The sequence below is a fragment of the Triticum urartu genome, chromosome 5 (genome assembly GCF_003073215.2).
Source record: "Triticum urartu cultivar G1812 chromosome 5, Tu2.1, whole genome shotgun sequence".
In the NCBI taxonomy this organism is placed as follows: Eukaryota; Viridiplantae; Streptophyta; class Magnoliopsida; order Poales; family Poaceae; genus Triticum; species Triticum urartu.
In genome coordinates this window covers 470,882,000-470,902,329 of record NC_053026.1, presented here as the reverse complement: position 1 = coordinate 470,902,329, position 20,330 = coordinate 470,882,000, and the positions used below count along the sequence as shown (strand labels likewise).

Here is a 20,330-nt window from a genome sequence, read left to right as displayed (position 1 = left end):
GCACAACCACTCCAGTAGAGCAGCAACAAGGCGAACCCCACCATCCTCTATGTCGCCGATGAAGTAGCCACTAACGAGATAGACCAGGGGCCAAGTAAACATTGTTCATGATCTGCATGGCACTGCCATCGCCACCACAATCCATCGTCGAGGAACCAAACTCTATCTAAACCTAAGAGACCTAACTACACTGCAACACAAATCTAGAGTCCCCACCCCTCCCACCGTCGGAACTGCAGACGAAGGAGTGGACCCGTAGCCTAGTCGGTTGGGAGTGACTGAAGCAGTGACAATTGTCTAGGATTCGGAGGGAGGTGGTTGTATGTGGTACAAATTACGAGATAGGACTCTTATACTTTATTATTTGACAATACAGATATTAAACTTTGCTCAGTGGCATCATTCCAAACAACTTTAATGAAGGGGCCTGAGCCAAATTCACAACAGAGAAGCCCTGCAACCTTATCCCGCTTGCCTGCACTATACTCCCTCCGTCCCAGAATATATGATCATTTTTTACACTATCAAAACTGGTCTTACATTTTGGGACGGAGGGAGTATAAAACATAGGAAGACCCGATGGCTCATCTTTTTGCTTTACCCTTTGAGACATCCATCTACACCTCTGTCATCAACATCACATCTCCATCTCCATAACCTCCATCTCCATTAGACTAACTACTTGTAATAAAGATTCAATTGCGATCAACGACATTGTAAGACTATCAATCATTCATCTCCAATTAACTTTTTATACAATGAAATTTGCTTGTGGTTCGCTCATGATGTGTGAGTAATCACCTCAGGCTAAGGACTGAGGCGTAACCTTGCGACCCCCATGTATGCGCAAGAAGGGATTGAAGATATGTACTTTATTTATATTTTTGTGGTATTATTTGTCTCTTGTCTCTACCTCGATCCGAGGGATCATCGGTACACGAGACACCGAAAATCGATACAAGGAGAGGTATAGAGCAGGTGAGCAATGGCGGAGCTACTTGGGGCCAACCTGGGCCATGCCCCCCACCCCCCCCAGCTCATAGGAAAACATGAACATATGCCTTAATATTTGGTCTAATTTTCGACTAAAATCAGCCTAAAGCAATCATATTTCCCCCCCTTCAGCCCATGCCCCCCCCCCCCATAATTTCATCTCAAGCTCCGTCACTGCAGGTGAGATTGGAAGGCTATGTTGAAAGCTAGTGACAATAAGGTCGGTGTGGTAGCAGGAACCAATTCCATGGTGGTGGCAATGATGCACTCATCAAACGCTACGCAAAAAAGAAAAAGAAAAACGCTAATGTGTCGGTATGCTCTATCCTTAATAACCGAGGTAACTCAATAAGTCGGATAGGGCCAAGATTGGACAATGTAATCCTCGAAGCGGCGGTAGTAGGTCATGCTATCACAAGGACGCATTGCCCACTTATTAGTTTCACAACGCATATATTATTATCTTTTTTTGAAATGGAGGAGGACCTCCGGCCTCTGCATTTGGACGATGCATGCAACCACTTTATGAATTATTCACACAAGACCTTAAAAAGTCATACAACAGTAAGATTAAAGCCACCATCTAGGCAACATATGTCGTTACTCCTATCCAGTTGATGTAGAGATGCTGATAGTCTAGGCCTAATACCAAACATACCTCGCAGCCAAACCTAACATTTAAGACCTGAGGTCCCAATCAGGATGCCTGCCGGGTATGGGGCACCCACCAGTCCGGCGCACTCCTCAACCAGGACGCCTGCCGGGTATGAGGCCGCCGCAGCCACCTGCCACCAATCCATCTTCAGTGATGTACTGTTGCATCTAGCTTGCCCGGTCCAGCTGCCGTCGACACCACCACGACGCCAAACAATGCCACCATCCTGCGCTCGTCCATCCTCACACGCCCACCGGCGAGACCCCACTGCTCCATGCCGCCGAGACCCGCCGTCGTCAACGCGAGAGAAGGCACGCCACACCATCTCACGCCTCTTCCATCCGGCGCCGCTCCACAAACGATGCCCCCAATATGGAACACGGCACCCGTAGCGCCACCATCGTCCGATCTAGTGATCTTAGGATTTCTCCCGGAACGGCACGAGCAGGTTGACGATAGTTGCTTGACGATGCCTTCATCAAGGTAACGACGTAGACGCCGCCATCGCCCGCCATGACCGGAGTCGGCTCGGATTTCACGGGCGACTATGTCTCCCCAACTAGCCGCTGGTGCTAATAGTGGGATCCAAGATCCATCACTACCAGCCTGGTCAACCGCCTTCGATGGAGAAGGCAGCCACCACCACCATGCCCGGGCAAAGAGACCCGAACGTCCTCGTGCCGCGAAGAGTACCCAAGGGGGATCTCCTCTTGCCGTTGTCGAGATGAGGCGCAGCCGCAGTGGATCTCGATCTAAACCCCTCGGGCCCAGATCAGATCTCATCGTAGCCAAAATCTCATCCGCCAAACGACCGCCGAAGATCTTCTGGCCACCGCCAACCCGCTGCACACTGCCGTTGGAGGAGGGAGATGGACGCTGCTGCCCCCACGCGTTACCGCCAACGAGGACTGCGCCGCCGCCACCTCACCTCAGGGGCTTCGCCCCGCGGCGTCCTCAGCGACGGCGGCGGTAGTGGGAGGCGATGGAGGGGAAGGGCTGAGGGCGGTGTGGACGGGGACTCCCCGGGGGCGGCGCGGCGCCGCCACCTCGGGGGAGAGAGGTCGGGGTGAGAGCCTCGGGGAGAGGATCTACAGAATCTCCAATTACTTACCGGTGCATTGTTGTTCTATCTAATTATAATCCAAGTGTGTGTACATAGCTGCAAGTGAAACCTTCCCTCTAGCCTATTTTCTTTATTGTTATATAAAACTTATGATTATTCGTTGGTCCGCGAAACAGAAATGATTTGCAATCACAAAGGCTTAGAGAAATTTTGTTGCGAAGCTTAATCATTTGCTGGATTCGATAAATCTTAGGTCGTACAAAGAAGAAGGCTATTACTACATCCAAAACTGAATCGGAGGTAATCAGTCATCCCCAAGCGCTGCATAAGTAAGCCAATATCAAGCCATTGAAGCCCGATGAGATGGCCCAAACATACCCTCCCCCCCCCCCCCCCCCCCCCAACCCATTTCTGCGCTCATGTTGGCTATGGTCAACAGAAACACTATTCGTTTGTTTTTCATGGTTTAGTTGAGGAAGATGTCCCGTCGGCTCATTTTTTCTTTTCTTTTCATTTGTTTTCCACATCTGTTTTGATTTCTCTTATAGATCTTTCCCAAGGACATCTCTTCCTAATTGTGCGAACTATGAGATTTTCTGAATGCTAGCAGTTAACTTTGTCATCTGAATAATTTAATTTAGTTTTTCCCTCTCTTTTAGTATTTTCGATGCTAATTACCACATTAAACAACTTTTCATCCGTAGCATCGAATTTCACAAAAGTTTTGTTGGTCTTTACCCCCTTCTAAAGTATTTTAAGCTGAGGATTGCTCCTATAGCAATTCTTGTGTCGGACAAAGCAGTGGTAGAGTTATATCTTCGTTTCGTCCTCGCCCTAAACCCTAAACCTTAGATGTTTTTTGACTCTAGTATAGTGTTAAAAATCGTCTTACGGGATGAAGGGAGTAGAATTCATTCTAATTTAAAACCCTGAATTGTCATTTGGCATATGTACTTTTTGATATTTATATATCGCTAATCGTGGCCTCCGTTTGACTTGTCTCTGATCCTTCTGTCGTGATAGCGGCAAAAACTCTGTTCCAAAACAGGGCATGAAATTTTTTTTTTGTGAGCATCAGTACAGACACAAGCGCTCATATACACGCGCATACACTCACCCCTATGAACGCACATACGCACATCCTACCCCTATGAGCACCTCCGAGAGACTGAGCCGGTATATCATCTTGAGATTTACGAAGTCACCGTAGGCGCCTCGTCGTCGACGGAAACGTCTCCTTCCACTGAAAGCGCATCGCCGGAAATCCTGAAATAAATCCAGGAATAATGCGATCACCAGGATTTGAACCCTGATGGGTTGAGGATACCACTGTCCACCTAACCAATTCAACCACAGGTTGATTCGCAAACAAGGCACGAATTGGGTGTAAAGCAGAAATGAAGTTGTATTATGGGCTTAGATGGGCCTCAGTCTTCTGACAGCCCACTGTGCGGACGCGTTGCCATTGCTTACTCAGGCCCATTGCGGTCTACTGCGCCTCGCCCTCATCATCCTCAACCCCTCTGGCTAGGGGTGAAAACGGATCGGATGCGGATCGGATAGTGCTCTTATCATTTCCATTTTCATATTTTCAAAACGAATACGAATCCGAATATGGATGTTCTCGGATACGGATGTGGCTCGGATATTATTCGAATACGGATACGTATCGGATATTTTCTTGATTCGGAACGGATACGGATAATATCAACATATTGCTTAAGTAAATTAGTCGATAGCTGTGTGACCTAAAATAATCAACTTGTGACATACAATAAGTCAATGATAAATAGGTTTATGAATAAATACTATTGTAATGCATAATAATTTATAAGTTTAATCATATAAAGAGTAAAGTTTGACCACTTATTTGGCTTTTATGTTGGATAATTGGAATATTGGGCCTAGAATTTTTAAAAATACCTCCCATAATCTTATTCGGATACGGATATATCCACTTCCATATCCATATTTGTGTCAAAATCCCCTACCATATTTTATTTTGTATTTGTTTAATAAATTCGGATACGGATAACTTCCATTTCCATTTTGATTCGGATGCGGATGTTTCAGATACGAATAGTCATTTTCTCAAATACGAATATCGGATATTTCGAATTATCCACTACCACTTTCCACCCCTACCTCTGGCTCTTCCTCCTTTCGTCCAGCCAGCCACCGAAACCCCACTCAGAAAGACAAAATCAACCAATGCCGGCTGCGTCCGGAGATGGGTCCAGCAAGGCGCGCGAGCTTGAAGGCGGCGGCTGCTTCGTCCTCCATCGGGCAGCGGCAGATCTGGCCGATTCCGACGCGTTGGCCTCCCGATCTGAGTTCCTCGCCTGCAAGCACTGGCCATGGCGCCGCCGCGTGTGCGGGAGCTGGGGGAGATGTACGAGCTCGTGGAGGAGGTCCTGATCCGCATCCCGCCGGACGACCCCGCGGGCCTCATCCGCGCCTCCCTCGTCTGCAAGGCTTGGTGCGGCCTCGTCTCCGGCCACGCCTTTCGCAGCCACTACCGCGTCTTCCACAAAACACCTCCCATCCTAGGCTTCCTACAGAGCTGGGAGGAGGAAGGCCAGCGCTTCGTCCCCACCACAAGATTCCGTCCCCGCAATTGCAAGCCGTTGGACAGTTCTGTGCTCGATTGCCGCCATGGCCGCGTTCTTCTTATGTGTTACTACGATGGGTATGCGGATGCGGATGAGAATGAGGAGGAAGATTATTACGAGGAATATGAAGCGATGGTAGTCTGGGACCCCTTGTCTGGGAGACGAACTAAGTTGCACAATCCTGACATCTTCAACCCCCTCATCAACGGGACAAACTATTCGGCCACGGTGCTCTGCGCGGCAGATGGCTGCAACCATGACGCCTGCAACTTGGCCCCATTTTTGGTGGCTTTTGTTGTCCTTGAGTACAAAGTGACCGAAAGAAGGCCGTGTGGGCGTCTGTATACTAATCAGAGACCCACGAGTGGACCTCACCGGCCTCTATTCACGTCGGCTCCGTTGGAACACTTGGAGCCGGTATGGTGGGAATCAAGATGACAACGGGGATGAAACCCATCGGGTTTTGCCTTCTCAAACCCATCCCCACAAGAAAATCGTAAACCCGTCCCCGTCACCGTGCGTGGAGCTAGTTTTTCACCCGTCCCTTAAACCCATCGGGTTTTCTAAACCCATGGGAAACCCGCAGGGAAATCGACATATATAAGGAAACATAGAACCAACAAAGAATAATATTTCGACAACAAAACGATACCATATTTCAGCAATATAGATAATCAGATTTCAGCAACAAACAGAGCATATTTCAGCCATACGTGGTTAAACAAGATGTCCAATTGCACAAGTTCTAAAATATAATTCTTGGTTCACAAATCAAAAGCACAAATGAGACGAAATAGTCCAATACATAAGTTTTGAAATAGAATTCATAGTTCACAAGTCACTTTAAAGTAGGAATCATCATAGCATCTTTCACATCTCCAAGCCTCCAAAAGACTATCTTCAAAGCTTCCAAATCCAAATCAAAGTGCCAAGTCCTAGAGAAGATCAAAATACACTCAAGCTTGGTAAAAAAATGTATTTTGCCGGGTTTGCCGGGTTTCAGGTCCGGGGACTACCGAAATGGGTGCAAACCCATGAAACGTGTCGGGTTGTATAATGTGCCCAACAACAGCCCTGCAGGGATGAAAAGCCGCCCATCCCCGTCCCTTAATAGGGTAAAAACCCGCGGGGACGCGGGTTTCGGGACCCCATTGCCATCTTGAGGTGGGAAGGCCTGGTGTCCTCGTTGGACAAGCGCTCCACTTCCTCATTGATCGTTATGAGGGGGACGGTTGTATTATCAAGTATGACTTGGGTAGTCATCGCCTATCACTCTGTGTGTGTTTATGCGAAACCCTCTCCTCATTTTGTCAGAAGACGGTAGGCTAGGGGTTGTAGACTTAGACGAGCATGGGCTATGCCATATGTGGTCGGTGGAGGTGAGCGTTGATGGAGTAGCGTCATGGATCAAACTCAGAGAAATGGACTTCGGGATGCTTCTCCCCCTTGGCAATACCAGGAGCTCAGATTCTCTATGGCTTGTTGGCTGTGTGGAGGGCACTGATATCCTTGTTGTGGCCACAGATATTGGTGCATTCACAATTGATCTCAAGTCCTTGAGATCAAGGAAGTTGTCGAGTAAGCCGTTCGAGGACATATGCTGATATGCGTGGCTGATAGGTTTGAGAGTTTCTTTCTCTACACGAGCTTCAACAATCCACCTGGTATATATGTTTACTCTAACCTCTTTTTAATTATCATATATGGTTTTTATGATGTGTTTTATTCACCACCAATGCTAAGTTTCCTTAAGAAAATCGCCAAGTTGCATAAATAAATTCTCATCCTAGTGACTCATCCTCTGAAACTGTTTCCTTCATTCAGCGGTGGCAGGTGTTATGGAGGTGGCCAAAGAAAGCCAGATCAGCCAGTGAAGTAGGTCATGGCGATGCGACAGTTTGAATCGAGAGTAAGTCATAGAAGCATGGAAGTTCAGTTTGATCTTTTGGTGCTGATTTCCATTTTGAATCCTATCCTATGTTTGATATGGGAGTCTTTAGTCTTAGCTATGATATCTCGCTAATTTGTAAGTTGCTTAGCTTGCTCTTCTTTGCGTGGCATATCAAGTTGTACAATCAGAAACCAGGATAAGAATGGCCGTAAAATTGAGGAGTCTGTGTGTGTGCTGTTGTGTTTGTTCTAGTTCAGTTTTGCTGGAACATATAGTTCAGTTTTCCTGCTTGGCAAGAAAACTGCAGTATATCCGGCCACAGTACATGAGCCTGCCCACCTCAAGGGGCACCGATCCGTATAATGGATAGCTCTTTGATAAGAATGTCAACGAGAAATAGAAATAGAAATGTTTGAGGGGAAATGGTGCTTGTTTGGATGAACTTGCATGCATTGTCACTGTAACACCTTTAGCATCCACACAAAATGCAAGAAACAGGCCCTTGCATATCTGAACAAATACATAAGCAATTTCCACCATGGAGGTCATTCTCTCGAGAAGCATTCTTCGGAAGAACTATGTGAGAGATATCACAGTATCCATGTTTGCATCGGTGGAATAACTGACAGGATAGCTGGCACTTTTCAAGAAAAATGGAGCTTACACTTCACTGTCTCCATTCTTGTAGATCGATGGGACATGCTTCATCCAACGTACAGTTTTAGAGGTTGGTTTTGATGCTTAGGAAATAGAAGAACTAATTAAATACGGAGTAGAAAACAATGTTTTACCTGACAAAGACACTGTTTATCTCTAGTTGCCTAGATGGTATTTTGAGCTAGGTCCCAGGACCCCTTTTGCTATAAAAAACTGACAAAGACACAAGAAACCCATTCACTTCTCATCATTACTGAGGCGAGCTATATTTGTATGTACTAACCACCGTATTGATGAATAATCTTTGTGTCTGCAGGAAGAACTTGGTCTTGAGTATGATGAAGATGTCGATGTGAACTTCCAACCGTACAGTGAAATGATGGGAGTCTTAACAAAAGGAGAGAAGTTTCTCGCTGAGGACGTAGTCATGGGAGTATCTCAGATCAGATGTATGTCACATCAGTTTTATCAGCCGAACTGCTCCACGGTTTTGGTAGTTTCTTAGGCAGCGCGTTTGTTGTAGTTTGTCCAGACAGATGGTGTTGTTCCACTGATGATAACATATCTGCTCAGAGAACTCTAGCTGGTAGCTTCAGTAGCAGTTTATCTGAGGTTTGCAGAATGTTTTCAACTAGGTGTGTGATATAACTTCTTCGCCATCTTAAATTATACATCAAGGCGTCTTATTACTGACAACACCAGCTTATGGTTTTTCCTCTCTGTTTGGTGGAAAATCAGAATCATATTAATATTTACTTTCCCATTTCTCTATTTACATCACATACACAAAATTTAATAATGAAAAAGCGAAAGGGATGCTTTACCTGACAAAGACATAAGCAACCCGTTCGGTTTTCCTCATTAGTCAGGCTAGCTATATGCGTGCAATCTAGCATATCCACTCCGGCCGGTATAAACTAGAATAAAATAACTTGACGAATAAAAACTCGAATATACCCAAGTACCTACCAAATCGAAGATAAATGAAAACTGATATGGGTGAACCATGAAACGGTGTTTATATCAACTTATAAGTTTAAATCAAGAATACTTTTTAAATTCGGGTGGTAAGGGCTACACCCCCCCCCCCCCCCCCCCTCCCAAATCAACCGCTCTCTTCCCCGGCTCGTGCGGTACACCCATTAGAAATTCCATTGAAGCAGTACCGAGAATATTTATCGAAAGCTCTATCCTGGTTCTTTTCTGGGATTAATTCGTGAGGCGGAATCTCCAATCTAGCCAATGTATGTGAGATGATAGCTTCATTACTTTGTTTTCAAAGCTACAGTTGTGTGATTTAGTTTTAAATTGAAGATTTTTCATTTTAATTTAAAAATATAATGTTATTTAGTTGAAAATTTTCAGCTGTTACTTGGAAGCACAAGTTTATAGAGTTCTAATTCTCTTTTGAAAGCAAGTTTAGTGAACTGGAAGTTAGTAGCTGTAATAAGTTGGGAGCTCTGGTTAAAAATAAAATAAAATACATTTTAAAATGTTCACGTAATTTCGTAACTGTTCACTTATTAATGTTAATTATATACATATATGAAATTTTGTATTATAAATAATTACAAATAAATTATATAAACAAAATATTTGTACAAATAATTTCAAAAAGTACTTATATATTTAAATATATGCTCATATAAGTCTAACAATGTTCACAATTTTAATAAAAATATTCATGATTTTAGAAAAAATAATGCTGCTTTAAAATGTTATTTTAATAAAAGTTTGTATGTTTCCTAAAAATATATATTATAAAGAATACTGAATAAAAAATATGTATGAATAAATAAATATTAGCCTAGTGTCCCACAAGAGTGCCGATCCTCAAATGAATATTATCTAAATTATACTCCCTCCGATCCATATTACTTGTCGCCCAAACATCTAACACTGAAATATGTCTAAATACATACATTTCAGCAACAAGCAATATGGATCGGAGAGAGTACAAATATTTTCTTAATTATATAAATATGTTTTATAATAATACATGACTTTTAAAAACATGGAAAATTTTGATTTAACTTATTTGTATGTATATTATTTAGAATGCACAAATAATCTAACTTGAATTTTATTACTATGATAATTTATATCCTTTTTAAAATTTTCTAAAAAAATACTAACTTGTGGAAAATGGGTCGGCCGACTGCAACCAATTATTATATTTCATAAATTAATTATATGGATGTAATTAAAGTTAACAAGTGATTTTTTCTGAAATTACACGAACATTTCTGAAATTCATTTTATTTTTATGTATGTATTTATAAAGTATGATTATAATGTACATACAGAAAGATTAATTATCATTTATAGGCATGAAACGTTCACGGTTAAGTGGCAGGCTTTCATTTTGAATGAAATTCTTATTCACTATTTCACTCCATAAGGATATAAAGAAGCTGTATCCATATTAGACAACAAACGGCAATGGTTGGGATGGCTACGCACGCTCGCAAAAATATAGAGGGTCACACAAAAAGAAAAACAGCCCCAAGCCTCACTTGGCGCCTAGTCATCCTTGATTTCGTATCCGTCCGTGATTAGCACTGTATTACCACGCCCACTAGTTCGATGTGTGCCGCAAGTTTTAGTATTAAAGTGACCATTTCAATCAAGTTTAAGTACCAATGATGTAGTTGACTCTTTATTTTATTCCAGGGAGGTGATCATATATGAGGTACATCGATCAACTCCTATTCACATTACACTTATGCGAGTGAGGGAGGAACATCATGCACTCACTCCCTACTGCAAATTATTTAGTTGTTTGCAACCACTGCACGCGCCTCTAGTTCGGCGTCAGCCTCAGCATTGATCCTGACATTGAGGAAGTCGACGGTGCGATCTCCCGCTGCAAATGCATCCCAATATCCATCGGCCAAGGTCTGGACCAGGCACTTCTTAAACATGGCCGGGTGCTTCTCGTGAACCAGTACCCCCGGCGGCCCTATGATCCTGTCCGGCTCCGGCTGGTAGAACGTCGCCAGTGACAGCTTCTCCTTGTCGGCACTCGTCACGACACGGTGCCATGGCGCCTTGAAGATTGCATTGCTGACGATCTGTATGCACAGAAATGAGAGTCTCGTTCATGATCAATGCAAATAATTGCATTTTTGGTCCATTGTAGAAGTCCTTAAGTAATTGTGTGTGTATATGCATACCTCCATGGCCTCGCCTACGACGACCAACAGGTCATTCCCGAGCACGGGGACATCAACCCAGTGGCCGTCCTTGAGCACCTGGAGGCCGCCGACGTCCTTGTCCATGAGGAGCAGTGTGATGACGGAGTTGTCGATGTGTGGCTTCAGCCCGTTGACGAGGTCCGGCCGTGGGCAGGGAGGGTAGTAGGTGAACCTCGAGTATGACTTGAACCTCTCACCCACCATGTTGATGAAGAAGTTCTCCTCCTGATTCAGAAGCTTTGCCATGGCCTTCAGCACATCCATGGTCACCCTCCCACTCTCTAGGGTGTACTTGTGTAGGAGATCCCTGCAGATTATATATGATCTCCAATATAAATGCAAATAAAAAAGATTTTAAATCATTGAGGGCAACAATTGATGTGTAGATCGGGTGCCTTAGATTTTGTGGCCAGAACTAGAGACGTCTCTCGTCCTCCGGCTGGAGCTGGAGTCAGAGCCGGTCACACCAGTCGAGGATCTGTTCATCGGAGTCGATGCAGTCGATGCCGTACCCTTCATTCTGGAACTTGACACCGTCGATCACATTGCCGCACTTCTGCTTCTCCTCCAGCGGCAGGTGGAAGAACCTCCTCGTCGCCTCGAGGATATCATCGAGGAACTCCTTTGCCATGCCATGGCCGGTCACCACAAAGAGGCCCCATGACTGCAACGCAGAGCGAAGCTTGGCCGCCTCCTCAACATCATCAGGCATGGCCAGACGGCTCACGTCCGCGATGGGGATCACCAGCTTGGCTTGCTGAGCGACAGTGGTCGGACGATTCTCCTCGCTTAGCACGTACCTGCTCGGCGGCGCCACAAGTCCAACATCCGCGGCCACCACCTGCACCAGCTTTCCCTGATCCCGATGAACCATCTTCACACTAGAATAGGTCTTCTAAACCAAGTGAACGTACTCTTCTCTTTTGCGTTCTATATATATAGGCTTCAGGTGTGCGCCTATTTCAACGTTATCTATCTAGTATTTGGAGGCCACAGGGTTATCATATCCATACTAGCTAGATATAAATCAATATCTACATCCAACAGATCTCACCCGTCCACCCATGTTGATCCAACGGTCTATGTTGCTTTGAATCTTGGCGCTGAATTAATTGTCTTAGGTTTTTCGTATCTAGACAAATCTAAGACAATTAATTTAGGACGAAGGCAATATTATAGATAGATATGTAGATATAGGTATGGACGAAGAAAGAGAGGAATCAAAACCTCATGTCCTTTTGAAGTGGTATTAATAGATATATAGATATAGATAGATAGCTAGATAGATAGATAGATGTAGATAGAGATAGAGAGAAAGTCAATAAGACGTGGGGCGGTTGAGGTGTTTTTAGAGAAAAACCGGGGGAAGAAAAACCAGAGATGAGAGAGGAAATCAATAGTGGGAGGAGGGAGGGGACAATATAGGGATTTTTTTGTCATTTTAGACCACCCACTACGAACAGCCTAATAGGTAGTATCATATATGAGTATCATGCATATGTTAGCGTACGATACCATCTCCGTAATGTGTAGTATCATAGATTAATATCTTAGATGATATTATTTATTGCCCAAGACACATACTGTTAGAATTATTGTGATTTAAACCATCTGTTATATCCAATAATTTCTAGGAAAATCCCATAGGCCCATGTGGCACGTTCATGCATGACAAGAAAGAAGTTAAAATATTTGCGCTAGTGGAAAATGAAACCCAATGGTGGTAAATGATGACATTCATCTCCTCATTGATGGCATCAATATTTTGGTTTCGGTTTCATTTCTTCATTAGTACATTTGGTTTCTTCATACCGTGTGTGCTAGCATATTTTGTCATGCAAGAACTTGAAACGACTTGCCAACTAATGGGAGACGAAACTGACCACTTAATAGGATTTTTAGTGCGTCTGTTTCTCCTCTCCTTAATGAGAATTAGTGCGTCCATTTCAGTTTCATCTCGTTACTCCTATAAGAGGTCGCTCCTCTTCCCAACGAGACACAACTTTTCGCATTGTTCCAGAGCATTGTACCGCCTACCTCTTTCCCATCTCGCTTCCTGCGTGCACCGGAGAGTGAGACAGCAGGCCTCCGAAACCCCGCCTCTTGTGATCCGGTACGGGAGAGGGGCGATCAGGTTTTTGGGGAGTGTCCTTACGCGACTGCTGGAGTCTTGTTCATCGTGGCTGCGAACGGAGACATCACTGACGACGAGTTCCCCAACGACGACTTCTTCCCCGACGTCAAGGACCTCTTCAGCGACATGACGATCAGGACATCTGCACCTTCTGCTACTGCGCCGTATGCCATCTTATCCTCACTGTTAGGGCTAGCATTTGGTTTATTGCTAATAGCAATTGACATGGATATGATGCATTTTGCTTATGATTTTGATTGCATGACTAGTCTCAACGAACTGTTGCTAGTTTCTAGTTTCATCAATATATTGCTATTCATGTTTTATCCATTATTTTTCTGGATTAAACTATACGGGAAAATGCCTAATTATTCAATAATCCAAAAACCTGAAATGTGTAGGCAATTTTCTCCTATTGCTTTTGCTGCAACTCGTAAGCCCGCACCATTTGAGGGCGTGAACTATAAGAGGTGGCGTGCGAGGGCAGCTCTTTGGCTTACCACTATGAACTGTTTTCACGCCTTTAAAGGCAAGCCAGAGGGAGAGCTGACTGCTGAGCAAGAGCAAGCTTTCCAGGCTACAGACACCCTCTTCAGGGGTGCTGTCTTGAGTGTTCTTGGCGACAAGATTGGAGGCTACAGACATCCATTCATGACCATCATGGTCGGTAAAGATATGTGGGATGCGCTCGAAGTCAATTTTGGAGTCGCGGACGCGGGAAGTGAGTTGTATATCATGGAACAGTACCATGACTACAAGATGACTGATGACCGCTCTGTTGTTGAGCAGGCTCATGAGATTCAGTCGCCCACTAAAGAACTTGAGCATCTCAATTGTGTGTTACCGGACAAATTCATTGCCAAGCTTCCTCCTTCATGGAGGAATTTTTCTACCTCTCTGAAGCATAAGGGGCAAGAGTTTACCGTTGTCAATCTAATTGGCACTCTTGATGTAGAAGAGAAGGCGAGGGCAAAAGACACACGTGCTTGTTTCCATGAGGGGAATTCCAGTGCCAATTTGGTACAAAAAAGAAATTTCCAAACCCACAAAACCAAGAACAAAAACTATGCGGGAAAAGGAAATTTTGATGGCAAGTACAAAGCCCCACAACCTGTCAACTTCAAGAAGAAGAAGGATACTTATAAGAAGAAAGGAAAGTGCCATGTATGTGGCAGTGAAGAACATTGGGCTTCATCCTGCAAGGACCGCTGGGACATGCGTCAGAATGAGAACAATAGCAAGACTGCTAATGTTGTTATTGGCGATGTTGACATGAAAGATGTCGGGTATGGTAAATTTCCTACCATTCTTTCAGTATGTCATTCTCCAGATTGGTGGATTGACACCGGTGCCAATGTACATGTGTGTTCTGACATAAACATGTTTTCTTCTTATCAGGTCGCAAGAACTACACCCGTGCTGATGGGAAACGGGACACATGCTTCTGTTCATGGTGTTGGTACGGTCGATCTGAAGTTTACTTCAGGAAAGTTCATGCGACTGAAGAACGTGCAGCATGTCCCTGCTATAAATAAAAATCTTGTCAGCGGTTCTCGTTTCTGTCAAGATGGTTATAGATTGGTATTTGAGTCCAATAAGGTTGTAGTATCTAAGTGTGGAAAATTTGTTGGGAAGGGCTATGAGAGCAGAGGCTTGTTCCGCTTATCTTTGTCAGACTTTTGCACTAAAGTTATTAATCATGTTTGCAGTGAAACCGAATCAAATGTTTGGCATTCACGACTTTGTCATATTAACTTTGGTGTCATGACGCGGCTAGGAAATTTGAGTTTAATCCCTAAATTTACAATTGTCAAAGGTTCTAAGTGCCAAATTTGTGTGCAAGCAAAGCAACCTCGCAAGTCTCATGCGACTGTTGAGGCGAGGAATTTGGTGTTGGGGAACGTAGTAATTTCAAAAATTTCCTACGCACACGCAAGATCATGGTGATGCACAACAACGAGAGGGGAGAGTGTTGTCTACGTACCCTCGTAGACCGGAAGCGGAAGCGTTATAACAACGTGGTTGATGTAGCCGTACGTCTTCACGGCCCGACCGATCAAGCACCGAAACTACGGCACCTCCGATTTTTTGCACACGTTCAGCTCGATGACGATCCCCAGACTCCGATCCAGCAAAGTGTCGGGGATGAGTTCCGTCAGCATGAGGCGTGGTGACGGTCTTGATGTTCTACCGTCGCAGGGCTTCGCCTAAGCACCGCTACAATATTATCGAGGATTATTGTGGAGGGGGGCACCGCACACGGCTAAGAGATCAATGATCAATTGTTGTGTCTCTGGGGTGCCCCCTGCCCCCGTATATAAAGGAGTGGGGGAGGGGGCTGGCCAAGGAGGGTGGCGCGCCCAAGGGGGGGAGTCCAACTCCCACCGGGAGTAGGACTCCCCCTTTTCCTATTAGGAGTAGGAGAGGGAAGGAAGAGGAAGGAGGGAGGAAGGAAAGGGGGGGCCGGCCCCCCTCCCAATTCGGATTGGGCTTGGGGGGCGCGCCCCCTCCCTTGCTCCTTTCCCCTCCTTTCCACTAAGGCTCAATAAGGCCCATATACCTCCCGGGGGGTTCCGATAACCTCCCGATGATCCGGTATTGTCCCAATCTCACCCGGAACCTTTCCGGTGTCCAAATATAGTCGTCCAATATATTGATCTTTATGTCTTGACCATTTCGAGACTCCTCGTCAAGTCCGTGATCACATCCGGGACTCTGAACAACCTTCGGTACATCAAAATATATAAACTCATAATGAACCTATCATCGTAACGTTAAGCGTGCGGACCCTACGGGTTCGAGAACAATGTAGACATGACTGAGACACGTCTCCGGTCAATAACCAATAGAGGAACCTGGATGCTCATATTGGCTCCTACATATTCTACGAAGATCTTTATCGGTCAGACCGCATAACAACATACGTTGTTCCCTTTGTCATCGGTATGTTACTTGCCCGAGATTCGATCATCGGTATCTCAATACCTAGTTCAATCTCGTTACCGACAAGTCTCTTTACTCGTTCCGCAATACATCATCTTGCAACTAACTTATTAGTTGCATTGCTTGCAAGGCTTAAGTGATGTGCATTACCGAGAGGGCCCAGAGATACCTCTCCAACAATCGGAGCGACAAATCCTAATCTCGAAATACGCCAACCCAACATGTACCTTTGGAGACACCTGTAGAGCACCTTTATAAACACCCAGTTATGTTGTGACGTTTGGTAGCACACAAAGTGTTCCTCCGGTAAACGGGAGTTGCATAATCTCATAGTCATAGGAACATGTATAAGTCATGAAGAAAGCAATAGCAACATACTAAACGATCGGGTGCTAAGCTAATGGAATGGGTCATGTCAATCACATCATTCTCCTAATTATGTGATCCCGTTAATCAAATGACAACTCATGTCTATGGTTAGGAAACATAACCATCTTCGATTAACGAGCTAGTCAAGTAGAGGCATACTAGTGACACTTTGTTTGTCTATGTATTCACACAAGTATTACGTTTCCGGTTAATACAATTCTAGCATGAATAATAAACATTTATCATGATATAAGGAACTAAATAATAACTTTATTATTGCCTCTAGGGCATTTTTCCTTCAGTCTCCCACTTGCACTAGAGTGGAGCCTTGGTGCTGATCATATTTTGCTCGTGGAAGAGGCTTAGTCAATGGGTCTGCTACATTGAGATCCGTATGTATCTTGCAAATCTCTATGTCTCCCACCTGGACTAGATCCCGGATGGAATTGAAGCGTCTCTTGATGTGCTTGGTTCTCTTGTGAAATCTGGATTCCTTTGCCAAGGAAATTGCACCAGTATTGTCACAAAAGATTTTCATTGGACCCGATGCACTAGGTATGACACCTAGATCGGATATGAACTCCTTCATCCAGACTCCTTCGTTTGCTGCTTCCGAAGCAGCTATGTACTCCGCTTCACATGTCGATCCCGCCACGACGCTTTGTTTAGAACTGCACCAACTGACGGCTCCACCATTTAATGTAAATACGTATCCGGTTTGCAATTTAGAATCGTCCGGATCAGTGTCAAAGCTTGCATTAACATAACCATTTACAATGAGCTCTTTGTCACCTCCATATACGAGAAACATATCCTTAGTCCTTTTCAGGTATTTCAGGATGTTCTTGACCGCTGTCCAGTGATCCACTCCTGTATTACTTTGGTACCTCCCTGCTAGACTTATAGTAAGGCACACATCAGGTCTGGTACACAGCATTGCATACACGATAGAGCCTATGGCTGAAGCATAGGGAACATCTTTCATTTTCTCTCTATCTTCTGCAGTGGTCGGGCATTGAGTCTTACTCAACTTCACACCTTGTAACACAGGCAAGAATCCTTTCTTTGCTTGATCCATTTTGAACTTCTTCAAAACTTTGTCAAGGTATGTGCTTTGTGAAAGTCCAATTAAGCGTCTTGATCTATCTCTATAGATCTTAATGCCCAATATGTAAGCAGCTTCACCGAGGTCTTTCATTGAAAAACTCTTATTCAAGTATCCCTTTATGCTATCCATAAATTCTATATCATTTCCGATTAGCAATATGTCATCCACATATAATATCAGAAATGCTACAGAGCTCCCACTCACTTTCTTGTAAATACAGGCTTCTCCAAAAGTCTGTACAAAACCAAATGCTTTGATCACACTATCAAAGCATTTATTCCAACTCCGAGATGCTTGCACCAGTCCATAAATGGATCGCTGGAGCTTGCACACTTTGTTAGCTCCCTTTGGATCGACAAAACCTTCCGGCTGCATCATATACAACTCTTCTTCCAGAAATCCATTCAGGAATGCAGTTTTGACATCCATCTGCCAAATTTCATAATCATAAAATGCGGCAATTGCTAACATGATTCGGACAGACTTAAGCATCGCTACGGGTGAGAAGGTCTCATCGTATTCAATCCCTTGAACTTGTCGAAAACCTTTTGCGACAAGTCGAGCTTTGTAGACAGTAACATTACTGTCAGCGTCAGTCTTCTTCTTGAAGATCCATTTATTTTCAATTGTTTGCCGATCATTGGGCAAGTCAACCAAAGTCCACACTTTTTTCTCATACATGGATCCCATCTCAGATTTCATGGCTTCAAGCCATTTTGCGGAATCTGGGCTCACCATTGCTTCTTCATAGTTCGTAGGTTCATCATGATCTAGTAGCATGACTTCCAGAACAGGATTACCATACCACTAGTGCGGATCTTACTCTGGTTGATCTACGAGGTTCAGTAGTAACTTGTTCTGAAGTTTCATGATCATCATCATTAGCTTCCTCACTAATTGGTGTAGGTGTCACAGAAACCGGTTTCTGAGATGTACTACTTTACAATAAGGGAGCAGGTACAGTTACCTCATCAAGTTCTACTTTCCTCCCACTCACTTCTTTCGAGAGAAACTCCTTCTCTAGAAAGGATCCATTCTTAGCAACAAATGTCTTGCCTTCGGATCTGTGATAGAAGGTGTACCCAACAGTCTCCTTCGGGTATCCTATGAAGACACATTTCTCCGATTTGGGTTCGAGCTTATCAGGTTGAAGCTTTTTCACATAAGCATCGCAGCCCCAAACTTTCAGAAACGGCAACTTTGGTTTCTTGCCAAACCATATTTCATAAGGCGTCGTCTCAACGGATTTTGATGGTGCCCTATTTAACGTGAATGCGGCCGTCTCTAAAGCATAACCCCAAAACGATAGTGGTAAATCTGTAAGAGACATCATAGATTGCACCATATCAAGTAAAATATGATTAAGACGTTCGGACACACCATTACGCTGTGGTGTTCCGGGTGGCGTGAGTTGCGAAACTATTCCGCATTGTTTCAAATGTAAACCAAACTCGTAACTCAAATATTCTCCTCCACGATCAGATCGTAGAAACTTTATTTTCTTATTACGATGATTTTCAACTTCACTCTGAAATTCTTTGAACTTTTCAAATGTTTCAGACTTAAGTTTCATTAAGTAAATATACCCATATCTGCTTAAATCATCTGTGAAGGTGAGAAAATAACGATATCCGCCACGAGCTTCAACATTCATTGGACCACATACATGTGTATGTATGATTTCCAACAAATCTGTTGCTCTCTCCATAGTACCGGAGAACGGCGTTTTAGTCATCTTGCCCATGAGGCACGGTTCGCAAGTACCAAGTGATTCATAATCAAGTGGTTCCAAAAGTCCATCAGTATGGAGTTTCTTCATGCGCTTTACATTGATATGACCTAAACGGCAGTGCCACAAATAAGTTGCACTATCATTATCAACTCTGCATCTTTTGGCTTCAACATTATGAATATGTGTATCACTACTATCAAGATTCATCAAAAATAGACCACTCTTCAAGGGTGCATGATCATAAAAGATATTACTCATATAAATAGAACAACCATTATTCTCTGATTTAAATGAATAACCATCTCGCATCACACAAGATCTAGATATAATGTTCATGCTTAACGCTAGCACCAAATAACAATTATTTAGGTCTAATACTAATCCCGATGGTAGATGTAGAGGTAGCGTGCCGACCGCGATCACATCGACTTTGGAACCATTTCCCACGAGCATCGTCACCTCGTCCTTCGCCAGTGTTCGCTTAATTCGTAGTCCCTGTTTCGAGTTGCAAATATTAGCAATAGAACCAGTATCAAATACCCAGGTGCTACTGCGAGCTCTAGTAAGGTACACATCAATAACATGTATATCACATATACCTTTGTTCACCTTGCCATCCTTCTTATCCGCCAAATACTTGGGGCAGTTCCGCTTCCAGTAACCAGTCTGCTTGCAGTAGAAGCACTCAGTTTCAGGCTTAGGTCCAGACTTGGGTTTCTTCTCCTGAGCAGCAACTTGCTTGCTGTTCTTCTTGAAGTTCCCCTTCTTCTTCCCCTTGCCCTTTTTCTTGAAACTAGTGGTCTTGTTGACCATCAACACTTGATGCTCCTTCTTGATTTCTACCTCCGCAGCTTTTAGCATTGCGAAGAGCTCGGGAATTGTCTTATCCATCCCTTGCATATTATAGTTCATCACGAAACTCTTGTAGCTAGGTGGAAGTGATTGGAGAATTCTGTCAATGACGCAATCATCCGGA

At 44.0% G+C, this 20,330-nt stretch overlaps 1 protein-coding gene, 1 long non-coding RNA gene and 1 pseudogene across 2 annotated transcripts; 2 read left to right on the top strand and 1 right to left on the bottom strand.

The window, feature by feature from the left end:
- Window positions 1–4,890: 4,890 nt before the first annotated feature.
- LOC125507172 lies at window positions 4,891–6,927 on the top strand. Its single transcript, XM_048671837.1, has 2 exons — window positions 4,891–5,628; window positions 6,783–6,927. Exons 1-2 carry the CDS (start codon window positions 5,069–5,071, stop codon window positions 6,925–6,927), a joined length of 705 nt encoding a protein of 234 aa, XP_048527794.1. The 5' UTR covers window positions 4,891–5,068.
- Window positions 6,928–6,943: 16 nt separating this feature from the next.
- LOC125556341 lies at window positions 6,944–8,798 on the top strand. The gene is made up of 3 exons (XR_007305064.1): window positions 6,944–6,987; window positions 7,148–7,232; window positions 8,188–8,798. It is a non-coding gene; the product is annotated as an uncharacterized LOC125556341 (long non-coding RNA).
- A 1,750-nt stretch (window positions 8,799–10,548) lies between these two features.
- Window positions 10,549–12,066, bottom strand: LOC125556340 (annotated as a pseudogene).
- Window positions 12,067–20,330: the final 8,264 nt, after the last annotated feature.